The sequence below is a fragment of the Oryctolagus cuniculus genome, chromosome 18, assembly GCF_051225735.1.
Source record: "Oryctolagus cuniculus isolate XC-2025 breed Fujian yellow rabbit chromosome 18, ASM5122573v1, whole genome shotgun sequence".
Lineage (NCBI taxonomy): Eukaryota > Metazoa > Chordata > Mammalia > Lagomorpha > Leporidae > Oryctolagus > Oryctolagus cuniculus.
In genome coordinates this window covers 2,407,572-2,429,643 of record NC_142884.1, presented here as the reverse complement: position 1 = coordinate 2,429,643, position 22,072 = coordinate 2,407,572, and the positions used below count along the sequence as shown (strand labels likewise).

General features: G+C 52.8%; 1 protein-coding gene across 1 annotated transcript; it reads left to right on the top strand.

The window, feature by feature from the left end:
* The first annotated feature begins 15,016 nt into the window (after positions 1–15,016).
* LOC100345807 (olfactory receptor 2H2) lies at positions 15,017–15,982 on the top strand. The gene has a single exon (XM_017338511.4). It carries the CDS (start codon positions 15,017–15,019, stop codon positions 15,980–15,982), a length of 966 nt encoding a protein of 321 aa, XP_017194000.3.
* The last annotated feature ends 6,090 nt before the right edge of the window (positions 15,983–22,072 follow it).

Genomic DNA, 22,072 nt, shown 5'->3' with positions numbered 1-22,072 from the left:
CCACCCCTGCTCTGCCCTGGGGCAGGAGTCTTGAATTCAGGGGCAGAGCCCCTGGGGGCAGGAACGCAGCCACCCAGGTAGTGGGCAGGGGCAGAGCAGGGGGGCGAGTGCAGAGACATCTCAGGTGTCCGAGGACTTCACGTTGGGGCCAAGGGCACAGTGACCAGCTCAGCCAAGGGCGCGGTGATCAGCTCAGCTCAGACAGCGCCCCGGGGCTGAATCGGTTCTGTGGGACGTTGAGATGATTGTGATAGTAACTGAAGTCAGCTTAGCAATGGGCACTAGTGTGGGCTCCGCGGCCTAACTGGGACCTCATTCCACAGAGGATGTGAGTGTCCACAGAAGCCCCTGAGTTCCGTGGTGCCCCTCACAGCCAGACAAGTCCTATGAAACCACTGAAACCCCTCCCACATGGCCATCTGGGCCCATCTGGCTTGCATGGGCCCCTCCGCCCATCTCTCTTTCTCTTGCTCCCCCCCTCCCAGCCAGACTGGAAAGTGCCCACAGAGCGCTTGCCCCGGGACCTCAGCCCTGGCTGTTCCCACTGCCTGGATGCTGCTCCTGCAGACACTCCGGGGCCCTGGAGCCCCCTCCCCAGAGGGCTCCTCCGACCGCAGCTCCTGCTTGCATGGGTCACGCTCTCCTGGTCTTCACAGCTTGTACCAGCCCGACAGGGGTGGAGTTCATGGCAGCGTTCTCCCGCCAGAGGCCTCCACCGAGTGGATCAGTAGGAGGGCACAGTGGAGCTGCGGCCCCTCCCACCCACCCCCGTGGACCCAGGCTGGTATCAATACCTGGGGAGCATGTCGCAGGGGGAGATTGACAGGTCTGGAAGCCTACGGAGGAACCTGTGGCCGGGGGCTTGCAACTCTGAAGGCTGCAGGGAGGGTAGGGGGTTGATGGGGGCGCCTGTACGTTGCCACCAGGGGGCGGCCTCAGTGTCTTGTGTGTGGCGGGCTCCTCGAATACCAACCTATTTTTAAAAAATATTTATTTATTTATTTATTTATTTGAAAGGCAGAGTTACAGAGAGGCAAAGACAGACAGAGAGAGAGAGAGAGGTCTTCCGTCTGCTGGTTCACTCCCCAGATGGCCGCAACGGCCAGAGCTGTGCCAGTCCGAAGCCAGGAGCTTCTTCTGGGTCTTCCACGCGGGCACAGAGGCCCAAGCACTTGGGCCATCTTCTACTGCTTTCCCAGGCCACAGCAGAGAGCTGGATCGGAAGTGGAGCAGGCAGGACTCGAACCGGTGCCCATATGGGACGCCAGCACTGCAGGCGGCGGCTTCACCTGCTAGGCGGCAGCGCTGGCCCCAAATACCAACCCCCGTTCCCCTTATCATTGTCAGTCCTTACATTTCAAAAATCCGGGAACATTTTTGATAGCTTCTGCAGGGGCCCAGCTCTGTCTGCAGTCGCCAAGCTCAGAGCTCTCCTCTCTTCTGCAGAAGGGATTCGGAGCGCTTCTCCCCTCACCCCACCTCTCCATCTCTGCTAAGCCGCTAGGCCTGGAGCCCTCCTCCCACGGATTCCTGCACCTGAGTTCAGGCCCGTCCCATTGAAGGCCGTTCCAGCGGTCTCAAGCCCTCTCCCAGCCCGTGCGACCTCGGGAGTGCCCGGCCTGTAAGAGGCCCCCGAGCTCTGAGCTCCACTTCTCCTGCAGGTCTGGCCAGGCTGCGCAAGGCCACCACTGTGGGCAGGCTTCGCCTCCCTTGAGGGCTCCGGCGTGGACAGGGAGCGGTGGCTCAAGGCCTTGCTGCATTGGTGGCAGGAGTTAGGGCCGCTTGTCCTCCTGTGTGCATGCGCTGGGGCAGCGTCTGGGAGGGGCCCTGGCTGAAGGCGGCCCCGCACTCACCACACCTGGAGAGCTGCTCCCCAGTGTGCACCAGGTGGTTCTGGACGAGTGCCCTGGGGTGGACTTGCGGGTGCTGCATCGGGCGCGTGATGCCTGTGAAGGCTTGGGCTGCAGCCTGTCCTGACACGGTTCTCGTGGTTGTCCTGGACCCTGTCCCCTGCAGGGTCTTCCCACTTCTGACGGTTTTCCTGGGGATCCTGGAATCCGGCCTCCTGCTTCCGGGGTCCTCCCACCTGGGATGGCTGTGGGGTGAGGCTCAAGAACCCTGGCGTCCCTGCGCCTGGAGCTGCTGCTTGGATCTCAACCAGTGTCTGCGTCTGAAAGAAAATAAATCAGACACTCATCTGCTGGCCCGGGCTCCCCGATGATGACAGACTTGGGGTGGGACAATCCTCTGCAGGGGCCCTTCCTGTGCCTGGGGAGATGCTGGGCGGCACCCCAGCTTCCACACACTGGACTCCAGTAACCCCTCTGCTATGACCCTCGCAGGTGGCTGCAGACACTGCCCTGGGCCTCCTGGGGACACAAGTTCAGAAAACAGGAACCTCTCAGCGCTAAATACAGCCTTGTACCTGGTGCTGTGGACAGGATCTTCCCCTCCCACCCCCAAAGTTCATGTTGACATCTCACACTTCCAGGTGCTCGTGTCAGGAGAGGAGAGGAGAGGAGAGGAGAGGAGAGGAGAGGAGAGGAGAGGAGAGGAGAGGAGAGGAGAGGAGTCTTTGGGAGGTGATGAGGAAGCCACGAGGGCTGGCCTTTTTATTTTTTTTTTTAAAGATTTGTTTATTTATTTGAAAGGCAGAGTTACAGAGAGGCAGAGAGAGAGAGAGAGAGAGAGAGAGAGAGAGGTCTTCCATCCACTAGTTCACTCCCCAATTGGCGGCAATGGTCAGAGCTGTGCTGATCTGAAGCCAGGAGCCAGGAGCTTCCTCCGGGTCTCTCTCCCACATGGGTGCAGGGGCCCAAGGATTTGAGCTGTCTTCTCTGCCTTCCCAGGCCATAGCAGAGAGCTGGATCAGAAGTGGAGCAGTCAGGACTTGAACCAGTGTCCAAATGGGATGCCGGCACTGCAGGCGGCAGCTTTACCTGCTAAGCCACAGCACCGACCCTCAGGGCTGGCCTTATGATGGGATTGGTGTCCTTCTAAGGAAAGACAGAGGGCCTGCCCTCTCTGCCGTGTGAGGACGCAGGGAGCAGCCAGCCGTCTGCCCCAGGAGGAGGCCCCACCCAGAACCTGACCAGCTGGCACCCGTGCTTTGTACTTCCAGCCCCAGAACCAGAGGGTACAGGCAGGGCCCTGTATGCAGCAGTGGAAGCCAAACCAGACCAGTTTCAGTTTGGGTGCCCCCTCCACAGGCAGCCCTTCAGGCCCAAGGTGGTCCATTAGGGTCCCCAGCACGGGCATAGCACGCAGTACCTGCCCCAATGTCTTGGAAGCATCACGTCCTGTCCCTGTCACTCAGGCTGTGGCTGCCTCAGTGGGTCCAGCTGGCGTCTGCTGGAGAAAGAACAGGGCCTCCTGCAGAAAGACACTGGTGCAGACACAGGTGGGGGCTTCTTCCGGGCACTGGACCACCTTCTACTGCTTTCCCAGCCTGTAGCAGAGAGCTGGATCAGAAGTGGAGCAGCCAGGATACAAACCAGCACCCATTTGGGAGGCCAGCATTGCAGGCGGAGGCTTAGCCCACTGCACCACAGCACCCCAGAGCTCTTCCTTCTGACCTTGCACACAGGCAAGGGGTCTTGGGTTAAAAAAAAAAAAAAAAAAAAAAAGAATGATTACAGCCAAATAAAGTAAGTCTGAAAGGGCTGAGGGACTGTGGGTGGGTGTACGGCATGTGTGTGTCACATTTGCTGTGTGAGCTGGGGTCACTAGGTGGCGCTCCTGCACCACTCACAAAGCAAACCAGCGTTGTTCAAACCCTTCAGTGCCCTGAAATAAGGTGATTATTACCACGAATAACGGGAATTTGCTCCAGGCCCTGCCAGCATCCTCAACCCAAAGGCCCAGGAAGTCCATTCTGACTGCTCGTCAGAAGACGTCAGCGTGGGAGAGCCCGAGGCTGCCCCGTCCCCAGGCAGCGGATGTGTCCTGGACGCACGTGCTGATTGGCAAGCGAGAGTGATCACCAAGGATGCCGACAGCCCCGCCAGCGTGCTGCCCTGTGGGCCTGGGAAGCTGGCTTTGAACTCAGGGCAGCTTGTGACTGCCCGCTCTGCACAGGAAGGGGCAGGCCTGGGGAAGATTCGTGAAGGGCGGTTACCGTGTGAACAGCAGTGAGAAGAGCTGCGAGTGAGGGGTCCCTCCTGACGTCGGGGCTCGGAAGTACCCTGGGGGAGGGGCGTCAGGGAGGAGAAGTGGGAAGCCGGTCCAGGAAGAGAGAATAGCTCGGGCTACACCGTGGTTGGTGTGCGGTTAGTGGTGCGTCTGGGGCTGCATGGCCCCAAGTGAGAAGGGTGAACCCTAACCATAACACCAGAGAGCAAGGGAAATAATGTGCCGGTGGTGAGGACATGGGGAAAGCCGGGGATGTCGCCGGTGCAGCCTGTGTGGAGCAGGGCTTGGCGTTCCCTCAAAAGGATAGGCAGGGGAACGCTGTGCGACCCAGCAATTCCACTTCTTGGAGTGAAGACCCACAATTTGTTGAAACTGCTACTAAAGCAACGGAGTGTGTGTGTGCTGCTAGCAGCATTATGCAAGGTAGCGGGACATTCAAAACAGCCCAGACAAGCTCTGTCCACTGACAGAGGACAGAATGAAGCGTGCGTGGTATATCCCCACACTGCAGCATTGCTCCTGCAAAGAGAGGAGCCAAGAGGCCGGACGCAGAAGGCCCAGTGCGTGAGCTTCCCTTTGCAGGCAAGAAATCCCTAGGGACAGAGAGCAGATTAATAGCAGGGGGTGACACGGGTCCTCACTACCAACAGGAGTTTGCATTCAGGCCAGTGAGGGGGTTCCTGAACTCGATTGTCCTGATGGTTGCACATATGGTGCCTGTACTAGAGTGTATGCGGAAAATCGTTCCAGGCCGGTGTTGTGGTGTAATGGGTACAGGCGCTGTGACACCAGCGTCCCATATGGGCACTGGTTCGTGTCCCGGCTGCTCCACTTTTGATCCAGCTCCCTGCTAAAGGCCTAGGAAAAAGCAGTGGAAGATGGCTCAAGTGCTTGGGCCCCTACCACACTCTCTCTGTGTTGTTCAAGTCCTGTGGGAACCAGTGCATCCCCTCGTGAATGTGTGAGTGTGTGCATGTGTGTGTGTGATGTGTGTGAGTGTGTGTGAGTGTGTGTGTGTATGATATGTGGTGTGTGTGTTATTGAGGGCAGATGCAGGGACTAGCTCCGTGGACAATAGAATTGGAGTTTCAGGCCACTTTCTCTCCCATATCAGCCCTGTTAAAACACTCTGTGCAAACCCCAGATGTCCAAGGCCAAGGATGGAGAAAGGACAGGACTGGAATCGTCCTCTAGAGGTGTCCAGAGCAGTGTCCCCTGGAGCAGAAGAGGTGGGCATGGGCTTAGAGCCACCCACCCTGGCCCCCGCCCCTTCTCCCACTCTGAGCCTGGTGTTGTCCTCTACAATGCAGACACTCAGGACCTCACTCACAGCTGGGGCTGCTGGGGGCACTCAGACATCTGTCTGCTCCTTCTCGCCAAGCTGTGTCCACACCAGGGCTGCTGATCCTGCCAGAGCCGACACACACCGACGTATCCGAGGCGCACTGCCAACCCTGGCTGTGGGAGGTTGTTGTACCTTGCGAAGAATCCTATTAAATGAAACAAAGCTATGCCGACATGCACCTTTTAAAGGGTTGCTTCATCTTCTATGAAATTGTCTAAGGTCCCTTCCGTCACTAGGTGGCAACCTTGAGTCGTAGAAAGTAGTGAACCAGGCACACCTTTAAAAACAGCACTTTACCTTTTCAATTTCCAATTGTAGCAAAATATGTGTAGCTTAAAACTTACTTTGTTGAGAAATATTTCACTAATGTTAATTCTGTAATGAAGAATTTGAGACTTTTAAAAATATTTGTTTTAAAAATTTTTAAAAACGCGAATATTTACCACAATATTCATTTTTAAGTCATTCACCTTCTGCCTTGGTCCCACTGTCTGTCTCCAGTGTCCCTGCATCTTGTAGAACTGAAGGTGTCACTGCTGGGCCTGAACAGGTCCCCAGATACATGATTGAACCCCGTCTCCTGTGGGGTTCCATCCTGTGTATTGAGAGGTGGGGTCTTTTTGGAAGTGACTGACTACGCCCTGAGGCTCCATCCATGGAAGCGGATTAGCATTTCACAGGAGGCCCAGAGGGAACCAAATAGGGATGCAGGGTTGGTCCCTTTTGCCCTTCCCTGCCTTCCATCCTGTGAAAACTCCCTAACCAGGCGGGCGGGCCCTCACCAGCCAGCGGCTCTGCTGGTAGCTTGACCTTGGTCTTCCTACCCTGAGGCCTGAGAGAGAAATTTCTGCTGTTTATGAATTACCCAGTCTGTGACGCTCTGTTTCAGGGGCAGAATCAGACTGGGCCCGCAAGGCTTACACAGCAGCTCAAGGCTCCCCTGCCTGCCATCTCACCTTCTGCTTCTATGAACTGACTGCCCTAGTGGCAAGAGACAAAGGACAGCAAATTTAGCTACAGATCAAACTGGCTTTTGTTTCAAGCTCACTGGTCAGGGCAGCCTCCATTCCACGCAGGAGTAAAAGCTCTACTGGCTGGGAGCAGAGCAGCGAGCTTCCTAAGGCGAGAACATGGAACAGGTCGGTTGAATAGAAGCCTGCTTGGTTTTTTATTTATAACCCACGAGAAGCCGGTTACTCCCGTTGTCTGTATGCACAGCTTTCCCCGCTCAACCTTGGGTGAACGCCTGGGTTGCTCCTGCTTTTGGCTACGGTGAGTGACGCTGCCTCTCTGCAGGAACCTGCTGCCAGTTCTGGGAATTCACACTTCTGGGGCCTCGTGCATTCTGGTTTTGGCCTTTTGAGGATCTGCCTGACTGTCTTCCAGTGGCTGCGTCATGTCACGCTCTGAGCAAAATTCTGTTTTCTGTTGTATAGACACATTAATGATTCCAGTGTGAAAAACCCGGCTCAACCAGAACACAGGGTGTTGGTCAGGAGAAGCTCAGAGGGACAGGAGAGACAAAAAGGCTTTGGGGGAAAGAAAGGGAAGCCGAGTGTGGCTCATTAATTTAACAAAGATGCAAATATAGATGTTCGTAGGGGACTGAGGGAGGGGTGTATGGGAACTCTGTATTACCACCGCACAATGTTTGTCTTGTCAATTTAACATTAATCTGAAATAAAATGTTCGAAAGTAGAAAGAAAGCAAAAGAAGAAGGTATGATATTCTGGTACGTACTGCAGCATGGATGAACACTGGAAACATTATGCTAATGATATCGGAAATGACTCCCTAAAATATATACAAAAATGTGGCCCTTAAAATTCCCCAGAAGTGCCATCTGGGGTGCCACATATGTTACCGGAATTTGGGGTGCCTATGATATCACCATATGCTTATTAATAAATCCCCAATATTAATAAGCCCAAGAGGGTTCATGCCTAATATTTAGAGAATTCTAAATACCGGCATAAATAAATGAGACAGCATGGTACATTTTAAGCTTTATTTAGTGAGAGAAATCATAGGAGAGAGAGAGCTTTATCTAAGAGAGAGGGGTAAATCTGAGTTCATAACGAGCACCAGGAACCAGCCATGTGGAGGAGCATCTAGGCCAGGAAGCCTAGGGCAGGTGGCCCGAAGGCCACACACCCTGGAGGCGCAGGGCTATAGCCAGCCCCCTCCTGGCAAGAGGCTAGGGCAGAAGAGCAGGACACCATGTCCCAGGCTTTTAACCCACTTCCAAAGGGGAGTGGTTAATTAACCTGATTGGCCGGTGGGCACCCAGGTGTGGCCAGGTAGGGGCATGAGGTCTCACAGGGGTGTGGCGAAGGTATCAGGTAGGGTGTGAGGTCACACAGGGGCATGGTGAAGGCGTGGTCTTCCAGCTCACAAACCCAATGGATTTTAGCCTGTGTGCCTGCCTACTTCACTAAGTGAGTTCAGCCACACAGGAAAGGACAGAGATTGTGTGATTCCCCCTACACGAGGTACACAGAGGAGTCAAATTTAAAGAATCAGAGAGTAAAATAGTGGTGCGGGGCTGGGGGAGGGGACCGGGGAATTATGATCTGATGGTATGGTTTCTGTTCGGGAGGGTGGACAGGATCTGAAGGTGGACAGTGCTGGTGGTTACACCTAAGTGTGCCCCGGAACATGATCAAAATAGCAGAGTTCATGTTACATAGATTTTACAATAAAGCTTTTTAAAAAATACAGTGTTTTTCATTCTTCAGTAATGACAATTAATAATGGATGTATGTGTCTGCTGGGCATCGTACACACCTCAGACCTTGGAATCAGGCTGAAGCACGCCTCCCTCATTTCCCCACACATGTGGGTTTTCATGTGGCTCTTGTTTTTCTTCACAGCATCACAAAGACATGATGCCAGCAAAGGGCATGCAGAGGGGCAGTGCTGAAACTGATCCTGGGAGCTCGTGGTCCCTGTGGTGTCAGCTGGGCTACATGGCCAGGTCTCCCTCAATATCAAAGCGGCCAGGGTCGCTGCGAGGACAGACGAGCAGGATGTGGCAGGTGTGACTGCAGAAGCTGGTCTGGTTGCCAAGCAACACTCAGTGTCCTTGGAGATGAGTGAGGTGAGAACAGGCAGTGGGGGCGGGGTGTCCTGCCCCAGCCAAAGGCAGCTGCAGAGAATGAGTGATGCGGCCATTCCTTACATTGTGATAACCTCTCTCTCTCTTGTATATTCAGAGTTCCTCCATTTATAGTGTCATGCTTATTGTTTGCATATCTCTTAGTCCAATGGTTTCCAAAATGCAAGAATTTCTGGGAGAATCAACATATTTTTGGGAGGTTGGTAAGTTTCAAGCTATTTCTTTTAGAGCGTTGATAATATTGCAATTTCCTTTGCCAATGTTCTGCCTGATGTGGCTTGGGGAGTGTTTGAATTAAGGAGAACATTCAGAGGATCTTTAAAAATACAAAACAAAGTCACTTTTGTCACTAATTTTTGCTTGAAGAATATAATTATTGTTAATTATATGTAAAATTGTCTTGGGGCTGGTGCTGTGGTGCAATGGGTTAAAGCCCTGGCCTGAAGCTCCAGCATCCCATATGGGTGCTGGTTCAAGACCCGGCTGCTCCATTTCCGATCCAGCTGCCTGCTGTGGCCTGGAAAAGCAGTGGAAGATGGCCCAAGTGCTTGAGCCCCTGCACCTGCGTGGGAGACCAAGAAGATCTGCAACTGCAGGTGGCAGCTTTACTTGCTACACTACAGTGCTGGTCCCCTGTATTTATTTCTTCACTCAACAAAATGGAGGAATCTGGAACACACCATGCTGAGTGAAGTAAGCCAGTCCCAAAGGGACAAATACCATATGTTCTCCCTGATCGGTGACAACTGACTGAACACCAAAAAGGAAACCTCCTGAAGTGAAATGGACACTATGAGAAATGGTGACTTGATCAGCATAGCCCTGACTGTTAATGGACAACTTAATACATTATCCCTCTTAGTATTTTTTTTTTTGTCTGTTCTACTTAATACTACTGGTTTAACTCTGTAATTAACACACAGTTATTCTTAAGTGTTGAAATTTAACTGAAATGTGATCCCTGTTAAACATAAGAGTGGGAATAAGAGAGGGAAGAGATGTACAATTTGGGACATGCTCAAGCTGACTTGCCCGAAATGGTAGAGTTAGAAACATACCAGGGGATTCCAATTCAATCCCATAAAGGTGGCATGTACCAAGGCCATCTCACTAGTCCAAGTGATCCATTTCAGTTCACAATTGATCATAATGAAAGGACTAAGAGTCAAAGGGAGCACATAAACAAGTCTAGTATCTGCTAACACTAACCGATAGAATAAATAAAGGGGAGAGTGATCCAACCTGGGAAGTGAGATACTCAGCAGACTCATAGAATGGCAGATGTCCTAAATAGCACTCTGGCCTCAGAATCAGCCCTAAAGGCATTCGGATCTGGATGAAAAGCCCATGAGAGTATTTCAGGCATGGAAAGCCAAGAATCTCTGGCAAAAGATCTCTGTGAGTGAGATCCCAGTGGAAAGAACAGGTCTTCAAAGAAGGAGGTACCTTTCTCTGAAGGGAGGAGAGAACCTCCACTTTGACTATGACCTTGTCTAAACGAGATAAGAATCGGAGAACTCAGAGGGCTTCCATAGTCTTGGAAACTCATGACTGGAGCATAGGGAGATTACTGATCCCATAGACAGGAGTGTCAATTGGTAAAGTCAACAACAGGAGTCACTGTGCACTTACTCCTCATGTAGGATCTCTGTCCTTAATGTGCTGTACATTGAGATTTAATGCCATTACGAGTACTCAAACAGTATTTTTCACTTTGTGTTTCTATGTGGGTGCAAACTGTTGAAATATTTACTTAATGTATACTAAACTGATCTTCTATATATAAAGAAAATTTAAAATGAATTTTGATATGAATGGAAGGGGAGAGAGAGTGGGAAAGGGGAGGGTTGCGGGTGGGAGAGAAGTCATTGGGGGTGGGGGAACCAATGTAATCCATACACTGTACTTTGGAAATCTATATTCATTAAATAAAAGTTAAAAAAAATCACCTAGCCTGTGTCACATATTACAGACAGCCTTGGGGACAAGGAAGCAAAGCAGAAATAACAGAGGATCCCACATTCAAAACACCTCAGAGAAGGAAAGAAACTCACAGAGAAAAAAAGAATGTATTCAGACAGAAGAGCATTCTGGGACTGAAATGGTGGGGGACAATTTGGCTCCAGCCATATAATTTTCTGTATTTTCCTTAAATGCATCAACCCCAAAATATTCTCGATGTTTATTCTATGACTCCATATTGTCTCTATTTATGACTTTAATAAGAAGCCACCTCTCAGGGAAGTCCTCCATGACTGCTGTCCCGTGAGACTCTTGACGGGCTCACTACCTTCAGTCCATCATGAGACTGAGGCATCTTTTCATAAAATGTATTCAAGAGGCTAAGGGAGGGAGGGAAGGAGGGGAGAGAGAGCGAGAACGAGAGAGACACAGAGAGATTCCACCTGTTAGTTCACTCCCCAAATGCTAGCCATGGTTGGGACTGGGCTGGGCCAAGGTCCAGAACTGGCAACTCCATCCAGATCTGCTACATGGCTGACAGGGACCCAAGTACTTGAGCCAACCCTGGTACCTTCCAGTGTCTGCACCAACAGGAAGCCGGAGTCTGGAGCTGCATCTGGAATCAAAGCCAGGTACTCTGTAAAGGTTCTGAAACTACTAGAACAAATCCCCACTCTTCGAAGCTACTTTATTTGCATTTTTGTACTGTTTTTCCTCCATGGAAATTAAAGATCCTTAGCATGTGGTGGGAAGAACAGACGTGAGGATTTGGATTTCTGCTTCTTCAGATTCTTACTGAAGACTGAAATGCTCCAAATACCAACAGGACCTGTTTTCCTTCCAAGAAGATTTTAAAAATCTCTTTCTGTTGATACCTTTATCAGGGAAGTAAGAACCAAGTGATAGTGATAAAGTGGCGGGAGTTTAAAGATAGAGCAGTAGGGGGCAGCAGGTACTGACTGGACAGGAGACAATGGTGGCGCTGTCCTGTGCATTTGGCCTCTCAATAGCTATTTCCTATCCTGGTTGTGACAACCAAACATGTCTCCAATATTTCCAATGCCCCTTCCCAGTCTACAGGCATCAGGAGGTATTAAACTGACTGTCGCTTTGTTCTTATTCTTGTTTCTCCAGTGAGCTAGAGAAGGCTGATGCCGAAATGTGCTAATTTAAAAGAAGTGGGATTTCTGGAGACCCTAAAGCCATACTTTATTGAAGGAAAGGTAAAAAGAAATAAATAAAAAACGTATGGAATGGAGAGAAAAATTAGGGAGGGAAAGTCAGAGTGAGGGGAAATAGTAAATTCAGAGAGCAGGCTCTTCTAGGGGAGAACTACAGGCAAATAGAGAAAGCCAGACAGAGGCAGGGAGCGGGTGGACCTAGGTAAATCCAGAGGCTGGCCAAGAGGGCTGTCGACACAGTAGGGACAGGGATGTGGCAGCAGGGAGACTGGTAGAGACATTTGACAGAGTGCCACAGAGAAAGACCAGGTCCAAAGGGAAGAGAGACAAAGGAGGAGAGAAATGGCAATGGGCTGGGGGGAGACAGAAGAGAATCTTAGAGAAATGGAGAGAGAGAGAGAGATGAAGAAGGAGAAAAGAGAGAGGACAGGTGAGAGGGAGGAATGGCCGCAGACAGAGAAGGTGCTGTAGCTTCTCTCCCTCTGCCTTCACTTCTCATATCCAGAGAGGACTTGCAGAGGTCTCAGGAGAGCTGGGCAGAGCCTGTGCTCTGGGGTGACGATCCCCTCACCAAACCCTCATTAGTGACGGCCAACTAGGGGTTCTCGCGTGATCCCAGGTTGCTCCTGACAGCCCTGGCCTGGGGCGGTAGGGTGATCAGGGCGAGGAGTCTGGTAATTGCCTCCCCCTCCCTCGGGGACAGGGCTCTCCACGGGACCAGTTAGAGGACTTCAACGTCATCTGTGATGAGACCAGTTTGGGTACTTTGCTGTCATCTCAGTTTCCGGGTCCAGGCACCAGGAAGCCTGGACGCGCCTGCTCTCGTCGTGGAGGAGCCTCTGACTACGCCCTGGGGCGCAGAAGTGAGGCTTTGGGGCCGCTTGTGGAAGGAGGTACGAGGCTGCTGTGAGGAGGGGCATCTGGCAGATTCCTGGGGCAGTGTCTTGTGGCCTGGCCCTTGTGGCTTTTCTGCCTTCTTTGGCGTTAGCCTGTCCACCGTCCACAGCCCTTCAGCCGCTGCCTGTGGTGTTACACCACTGGCAGTCTTCCTGCCCTAGAGCCTTGCCCTCGCCGTCCATCTGCCTGGACTGCCTTCCCAGACCTTCGCCCTGCTGGCTCCTCATCCTCAGGATTCATGGGTCACATTCTCTGGCCCGCCTGCCCATCGCACTGTCTTTGTAACACACAGTCACTCTGCAAACCTAGGGCTAATCATTTCTCCTTGAGAGGGGGGTAGAATCTATCAATTCCCCTGGGCACCCAGTGGCCAGAGGAGATTCCGTCATGGGCTCCGCAGCCGCTTAGTAAGTGTGCGTGGAGTTGGGTAAACAGCTAAGCAGGACCTGCAGTCTGGTGCAAGGTTCCGGGGGTGGCAGACAGACGCAGTAAGCCATGAAAGGCTGGGTAGGAATTAAGGAATCCACACTGCATTAGACCAAGGACCTATGACAATTAGCCAACGCAGGTCAGCCCTTCTGGAAGTCACCAGAATTGAGCTTGGAGGCAGGGAGGCCAGACAAGTGGCTACTGCAGCAGATGGCTCTGGAGCGAATGCCCCAGGAGAACTTCAAGGACCGGAGAGAGGCCAGGAGCCTAGCGTCCTGCATCGTTCTCAGAGGCACAACATTCATTAGGGCCTTATTTCCAGGACCCCAGAGAAAGCTTTGCCGCTCCTCGATGAGAAATCCTGGTGAGTGTTCTAAGTAACCTCTTCCCCGGACGGCGCCCTCAGCCATCTAAACAGGCTGGAGCCTTTCGTCTTTGACCTGGGCAAGCTTCCGCCGCCCTGAGCGTACTGTTTTCCTCACGTGCCCCTAGGCCTGATGCTGCCCTCGCCGAGTTCGAAAATCCCTTGTACAGAGTATTTTCCAGCGGAAAGTTTTGTCTTTCTTCGGGCCCGCCAAAGGAGCCCTGACACAAAAGAGAAAACTAGCAAACGGTCACGGTGTATTGTGTTGAGATGGCAGCAACAAAAACAATGCCCATATAGTGATAACCACAGCAGCAACCAGGGTAATGACTGCAAATATAGCTGTGTGACCGCAAGTCCCTAAGCAACGTGACAGGCATTTTCCTAAGGACTTCGTGCATTTTTAAAAAAGATTTATTTTATCTACTTGAAAGGCAGGGTGACAGGGAGAGGAGAGAAGAAGGGAAATCTTCCGTCCTCTGGTTCTCTCCCCAAATGGCTGCCACCCTGCGGCTGGGCCAGGCTGAAGCCAAAAGCTTGTAAGTCTGGCCGGGTCTCCCAGTTGGGTGCGGGGCCAGGTATTGGGCTGTCTTCTGCTGTCTGCCCAGGCGCACTAGCAGGGAGCTGGGAGCAGAGCAGCCAGATAAGGGATGCCGGGTCACAGGCAGCAGCACCTGACGCCGGCCCTGAGGTGTGTTAACTCTGTCTCCAAGGGAGCCTGGAAGTTATGTGCAGATTGTTCTTGTCTCACGGAGGAGTAAACTAAGACACAAAGAGGCTGCGCCATTTTTCTGTGACACTTCAGAGAAAGCCCAACCCTCTAAACAGGATCCTCTGTTCTCTTTTTCATTTTTTGAAGATTTATTTATTCGCTTGAAAGGCAGTTACAGAGAGAGGTAGAGACAGAGAGGGACAGGTCTTCTATCCTCTGGTTCACTCCCCAGATGGCCGCAACAGCCAAAGCTGGGTTGATCCAAAGCCAGGAGCTTCTCCCGGGTCTCCCATGCAGGTGCAGGGGCCCAAGTACTTGCACCATCTTCCACTGCTTTCCTAGGCACAGCAGAGAGCTGGGTCGGAAGTGGAACAACTGGGACTCAAACTGGCGCCCACATGGGATGCTGGCACTGCAGATTGTAACTTGCTGCACCACAGCGCCAGTCCCAGTCCTCTGTTCTTTTAACAAGCATGTTGTTCAATGCCAGGTCCTGAGGTCAGCCCTGGGCACGCAGCTGCGGACAGAGCAGAGCCTGGGATTCTCAAGAGGAGAGGAGGTGCCCTCTTCAGTCTTCCTGGACGAGCTCTCCTATAGAGCAATGGCCAGATTTATCCGTGCCTCCATTCACGGCAGGCCCTGGTGCTGAGAGGAGGCGCCCAGGGCTGGCTGACCCCGAGATGAACGACACCAGCTGCTGGTCCTGAGGAGGGCGGGCAGGAGGACAAAGGTAGGGGGGCAGCAAGGATTCTGAGGGCTGGAGGCAGGCTGAGGGGCTGGAGAAAGACCAGTGGGCAGATGAGGGGGGAGAGAGCGCCAGCTCTGATACCCCAGCCCCAGAGGCAGCCACACTCTCTAACCTCCGCTTTCCCCCAGGATGGGCCACGCTGCCTGGAATGGGAGCAGGACCCCCGACTTCGTGCTCCTGGGGCTGTGGGCCCCGCCTGCCCTGCGACCCTTGCTGTGGGCAGCGCTCCTGCTGGCCTACGTGGCCACCGTGCTGGGTAACAGCGCGCTGGTGGGGCTGATCGCGCTGGACCAGCGGCTGCACCGGCCCATGTACCGCCTGCTGACCCACCTGGCGCTGCTGGACACAGCCTACGTGAGCACCACGCTGCCGCAGGCGCTGGGGCACATGGTGGCGCGCCGGGCCCGCCTCTCCCTGGCGCGCTGTGGGACGCAGCTCTACGTGGGCATCTCCCTGGGCAGCTGCGAGGCCATTCTCCTGGCCGCCATGGCGCTGGACCGCTGCCTGGCCGTGTGCCAGCCCCTGCGCTACGCGGCGCTCATGACTCCCGCGTGCTGCGCAGCTCTGGCCGGCACGGCCTGGGTGCTGGGCTTTGCCTTGTCGGTGCCCAACGCCGCGGCCGCGCTGTGCCTGCCCTACTGCCCCGGGAGGCCCCCGGTGGACCACTTCTTTTGCGAGCTTCCGGCTGTGCTGAGGACTGCGTGCGCAGACACCACTGCCAACCACCTGCTGGTGTACGGCCTGGGCACGCCCATCCTCCTGGTGCCTTTGGCCTTCATCCTCGCCTCCTACGTCCTGATTCTGGCTGCCGTGCGCAAGCTGCCTTCGACCAAGAGCCGCCTCAAGGCCTTGTCCACCTGCAGCTCGCACCTGGCCGTGGTGGGGCTCTTCTATGGCACGGTGACGGCCATGTACCTGCGCCCTCGCGCCTCCAGCACCCTCCCCGCCAGGCATCACAAGCTGGTGGCTGTGTTCTACCTTGTGGTCACACCCGTCCTGAACCCCCTCATCTACAGCCTCCGAAACCGCGAGGTCCACGCTGCAGCCCGCTACGCACTCGCCCGGCTACGGGGAACCCGCACCGCGCTGCGCTGACCCGGTCGCGCTGGGAGCGCAGAGCTGGATGCGCCTCTTGAGTACTGGCATTTCCACTTCCCAGAGCTGTGCTGCGCACCTTTGGTTAACCGGAAGTCAGGAATCTGACTTAAAATTTTAAATTAATATAAAGAGAACAGATTCTATGTAGTCCTTAGATTTTATTTGTAGGCACACGTGCAGCTGACCAGGTGGTAAATATTTATAGCCTGGCCAGCTGCGGGATCTCGGTGGCTGTGGGAGGCAGCAGAGAACTACGGCTGTGTCCCAAAACACTGCGTTCGTGGACACGGACATTGACTTGTACATAACGCTCATGTGTGCAAAATATTATTTTTAACTTTTTCAACTTTAACAACGTGAAAATCACTTTTAGTCCCTGGGCCACGGTTTGCTGGAGCCTGACCTGGGGCAAGGGACTGACCCAATGGTCGGGATTAAATCCAGAATGTCATCCGAGGACTTCCAGCCTTTTGCCACTGCTGTCCAATCAGAGATGTTCCTTGCCCATTGTCACCTGGACGCAGTTTGTCATGGGTCAAGCACTTTTAGGAGGGTCTGTGTGCTGTCACTCAGACTTCAGAATAACCTCACGAGGTGGACGTCATTATGACTCTCCTCTTAGATGACAGTCAAGGCACAAATAAGGAACTCCTGCAGCCAACCCTCATCGTCTTTAATTTCGTCTCCCTTCCCATCCCTCCCCTTCCCCGCTCCTCTTCTTTTTCTTCCTTTGCCATCTCCTCTCCTCCCTCCATTTCTATGTGAGGAAACTTCAAAAAGTTCATGGAAATACAATTGAAAAATGTGTTTTAACAGAAGTCACTATGCACTTACTGCCCATGTAGGTCCTCTGTCCCTAATGAGTTGTGCTATGAGAATCGACTGCCAATTTTCTTCCCAAACTGTACTCTATGTTGAGTGTGTGCGTGGGTGCAAATTGTTGAAGGCTATGCTTAGCATGGAGTTGGTCCTCTGTATATAAATCAAACTAAAAATGAATCATAATGAAGAAGGAGATAGGAGAGGGAGAGGGAGGTGGGATGGGAGCATGGGGAAAAGAGCCACTATGTTCCTAAAGTGGTATCTATGTAAAAATGCATTCATTAAATAAAAAACTTTCTAAAAAAAGAAAAATGTGTGTTTTGCTGCAGGATTTTTTTAAATCCATGCATACAAGGGGCTTTCAAAAAGTTCCTGGAAAGTGCATATTATGAAAAAATGATTTCCATTACCCATGAACTTTCTCAAGTACTTGTAGCTATCTAAATGTATGGGTATTGTGTTCACATCGACGTAGATATTGATTTTGATGCCAGTGCTGTCTTAGATGTGGAAATGGATGTGGATAGAAGTAGGAAGGGGTGAAGTTGCAGGTTTGAGAAATGTCATCCTTCCATCCTGAGATGCTGCTAGTCTCTGCTCTCCATGGTTAGCACTGTCCGTGGCTCACTACACTGATTCACAGCTGGGAAGCAGTCTCATGGGATTCGGGTACAAAGTGAGCGCCCCGTGAGTGGCCCAGAGTCTGCTCTCTCACTCACTCACGTGTTCAATCTACAAACGCACACTGAGTGCTCAGGAGATGCTGTGTAAGATCGCAGGTCCTGGGACGCAGCTCTGTGGCTAGATGAGCAGCATCGGGACCACTAGCAAACATCAGCAATGGCACGAAGAGAACCAGGCACATGCTACTCATGCACAGCACAATTTATGAGTCCTTTCCCAGGCACTTTCAAAGGACCAATTGATTGAACCCATTCAGTAACCCTGTGAAGTCTGCCCTATTTGAATCCCATTTTGTGGGAGAGTAAACTGAGGCACAGAGCTGAAGCAGTGTCTCCAGGATCACACAGCGTGGTGAAAAGCAGGGTCCAAAACCACACGCACCTGCTCCAGGCCCTGTCTTCCCAAGCCCTGGGCTTTAGCATCACATGTACCACGAGCCTGTCTCCTCCCACACCTTCTGTAAGTTCTCTCTATTTGGTCACCAGCAGAACTGGAGCTTTGTGCCATGGGCTTCTTGTCCGTGTACCTGGTCCATGTCCTCGCACCATGTGCCCTAGTCCCAGTGCAGGTTCTCTGGCATGGGAAACAGGGGTGTGGCAAGGACATGGGGAGACACAGGCTGGGGAGCTGGGCAAAGGAAACTCTCAGGGGCCTGAGTGCCAGGGACAGCAGCACGAGTGACACAGCAGTCAGATTCCAGCCCCTCTGGGACGCCCTGGAGAAGGATGCCACGTGAGACCTGGAGTGGGAGAGCCCAGAGAAAGGGAAATGCAATCTCCAGGGAAGCAGAGGTTTCACATCCCCACCCCCCTGCCTCCGCATGGGGCATGGAGGCTGGGCGTTGATAATGAGCAAAGTCCTCTGAGTGCTTTCGTCTTGTGGCCAGAGCCAGAGTGGAAATCCCAGGCTCCCAGGGTCCTTGTCTGGCCGGGAGCGCCTGGATCTGGATTGTAGTTAGAACTCCGGCTCAGTTCCAGCTGGGCTGAGAAGCGGACGGTAAGCAGTCGCCTGAGGAGGGGAAGGGCTCCAGGGTCCTAGGCGGACGAGGGGCTGGGGCTCTGTCTGTCTGCGTGGTGCTGGGATGACCACACACCCTTTCCAGACATTGTTGATAGTTTGTAACCATGAATCACTGGTGATTATTCTTTGATGGTGGTGATGAGGGTGAGGATGATGAGAATGGTGTTGGTGACTATGATGATGGGGATGAGGGTGAGGATGGTGGTGGTGGGGATGAAGGCCATGGTGGTAATGACGGTGGTGATGTGGGTGACGAGATGATAACTACCGACTTCTATTGAATAATTGCTGTGTCACAGTACCCACGGCTAGAACATGACCTCTGCGAGTACTCAGGCTGCGATAGGGGTGGCTATTATGCTTATTATCAGCGTGCAAGGGAGGGAAGAGAGGGTCAGAGAGCTTAAGTCACTGTCACAGCTGGTGAACGGCAAGTTCAAAGGCAAGTTTCCATGTCCCCCGGGGGAACCTGCCTGTGAACATATATTACGACTTCCCTTTTGCAGATGAGGGGACGGAGGTCGTTGCAAGGTTAAGTCACCAGCCCAGGGTTGTGCGTCTCACTGGAGCCCTTGCTCTGGGCTGTTCTCACTCCACAGCATTTGTCTGGAGAGTGGAGCTCTCTACCTCCATCCCCTCATAGGGAGCATTGTACCCTTGATGCTGTTTGCAACAGACCTCTGTTTAGGTGAACAACCCCAAGGCCACAGCTCCTTTTCTGCCCACAGGTGAGCATCCCAGGTGTGTCTGGGGCTGCCTGGCAGGAGATGCTGGGCTGTGTCCGACCACATGTGAGGTTTGTCATCCCTGACGCAGGCAAGGATAGGGGTGTTGGGCAGGGACACTCACAGTCTGTGCCCTGAGTGTAGATGGCAGGAGGAATGCTTCCAGAGAGAGCATTCTCAACTAGAGAGCTCGCCTCTGCATGTCGGGGATAGAGGTGGGCACTTGGGGCTCGGTGGTGGCCAAGGCAGAGAAGGTCCCTCAGAGTGACTGGGAGCCTTTGTCGTATTAAAATGGTCTTATTGCTTTGAGACCCATGGTTACTTTACTGCAGGGAAGTTCCCCAAAGATCCACCAGGATTTTCATTCATTCTCATTCCCCCCCCCCCCCCATCTACCCATTGTCTGTCGCTCTATCTATCTGGAATGTAGATAGATTGGCAACTATAACTGGTAGCTTGCAGGTGAGACCCGCCAGACAGAGTGTTGGCACTCTTCTCATTCAAACTGCACAAAGGCACAGACTAGAAGCAATGTGGGTACAGCATTTCCCACACTTCCCCATGCACTCAGACAGCCTGGACCTCTTGATAAAGGCAGGTTTTGACCCAGTGCATCTGAAGAAAAATAAATAGCATCACTCTGGGAAGCCATTTAATTTTTAAGACTTATTTATTTGAAATCAGAGTTACAGAAAGGGAGAGACGGAGATCTTCCATCTGTTGCTTTGCTCCCAAGATGGCTGCAGTGGCCAGGGCTGGGCCAAGCCAAAGCCAGAGGTCAGGAGCCAGGAGCTTCTTCCAGGTCTCCCACAGAGGTTCAGGGGCCCAAGCACTTGGGCCATCTTCTGCTGCTTTCCCAGGCTATTAGCAGGCAGCTGGATCCAAATTGGAGTAGCCAGGATACTAACTGGAGCCTCTAGGGGATGCCGGGTTGCAGGCAGCGGCTTTACCTGCTACACCACAACACCCGTCCATGGTGGCTGCTTTCTGTAAGTTGTCTGGTACCATCTTTGCTTCACAACTTACTCTTTTTGTAGGTGTAGTACTTTGTGAATAGTTTCCACTTTTCCTCTTTGACCACCACACACTGTTCCACGGCGCTGGGCCATAACTGCTGCCACCATGAGTGTCCCCTGTGCGCTTGGAATGGAGTGTAAGGATCCAGGCACCTGCTGCCCCATCGTCCCGACAGGATTCAGTTCTTTAAGATCTCGGGGGCTGTTTTGTGCTTGCAGACAACGTGCATTGGCAGGAGTGGGTCACTCCATGCCCAGGCGGGGGAAACCTTATTACCACCGCTTCCCAGGTGAGAACACAGGCACACAGGTGATGGGACTCGCCCGTTTCCCAGCTGAACACACCTGAATTTCTGTCACCAAGACCCCATACCACAGTTGCCACCCCAGGTCACATTCATATATTTTCCTAGTTGGTTGATTGTCCAATCTTTCCCTCCAGCCCGCGGGTGTTTCTGTTGAAACTTCAGGTCAGGACCTCAAATCCAGTTTGAGCAGGATTTCTTAGCCTGGGTCCTATTGATATTTGTGTAGCAGGAGTTGGAGGGTGAGGGAGGGGCTTCCTGTCTGACCTGGAGCACGGTTAGCAGCCTCCCTGTTATCCACCAGGTGTCAGTAGCACCCCAGTTGTGATAAAGAGAAATGTCACCATAGAGTGCCAAGTGTCCCCTGGGGACAAAATCATGGCCAGCCAAGAACCCTCAACCTAGAGGGGCCTGTTGTGTGCAATGTGGATAGTTATAAACATTTCCCTGTGCACAATAACATACCTTCCTCCCTCTGCCGGGCTAGGGCCTTCTGACTGCATTCTTTTAATTTTTATTTTTTAAAGATTTGTTTATTTGAAAGGCAGAGCTTCAGAGAGGCAGAGTTTCAGAGAGAGAGAGAGAGAGGTCTTCCATCTGCTGGTTCACTTCCCAGATGGCTGCAACGGAGCCAGGAGCTTCTTCCTGGTCTCCCATGCAGGTGCAGGGACCTATGGACTTGGGCCATCTTCTACTGCTTTCCCAGGCCACAGCAGAGAGCTGGATTGGAAGTGGAACAGCTGGGACTCGAACCGGGGCCCATGTGGGATGCCAGCACTGCAGGTGGCAGCTTTACCCACTACGCCATAGTGCCCACCCACATTCTTACTTCTTATGTGTTGCTCTCTTTATTTGGTGTAGTGTTAAGCCCTTGACTGTCATGTTAATTAAAAACATGTTATCTCAATTATTAAAAAAGAAAGAAGGAAAGGAAACAAGAACTCCCTGTGAAATCTGTCTTTAAAAACAGAAGAATAGATTAGAGCGAAACAGAACATAAAATTCCCAGATTCAGCGTACGCAGTAAGAGCAGCCGCTTTCCTCCGTGGACTTCTATGTCAGCTCTATGTGGACCAGGAAGCGTGTCCTGGGTCACGGGGAAGGCCACGTTTCTTCCTCTGCCTCACAAGGGCCTGCCTTCGGGGGCAGCGCCGTGGACTTGATCGCAGGCAGCTTCGTTCCCACAGCTCAGAGCCGCGTCACAGGCGCTCGGCAAAGGTCCCGCAGGTGCCGCAGGAAAACCAGCACCGGGCAGTAGTTGGAGGAAGACTGGAGCAGAGGGAAAGAGGTCTCAGGACAGGACGGGCTCACGCCACACGGCACACACGCGGGGGGATTCACAACCAGGGGACAGATGGTAGGGGATGACTCGGAGAAACACTGTAAGAGGGGTTTTGTGGCTGATCTGACTTGCGATTCTCGCTACGGCCAGCAGGGGGCGCCCGCACCAGGCTCAGAGGGATGAGGAATTTGGTCACAAGTCCAAGGTGAACCGGCTGGACAGAAGCTGTAGGG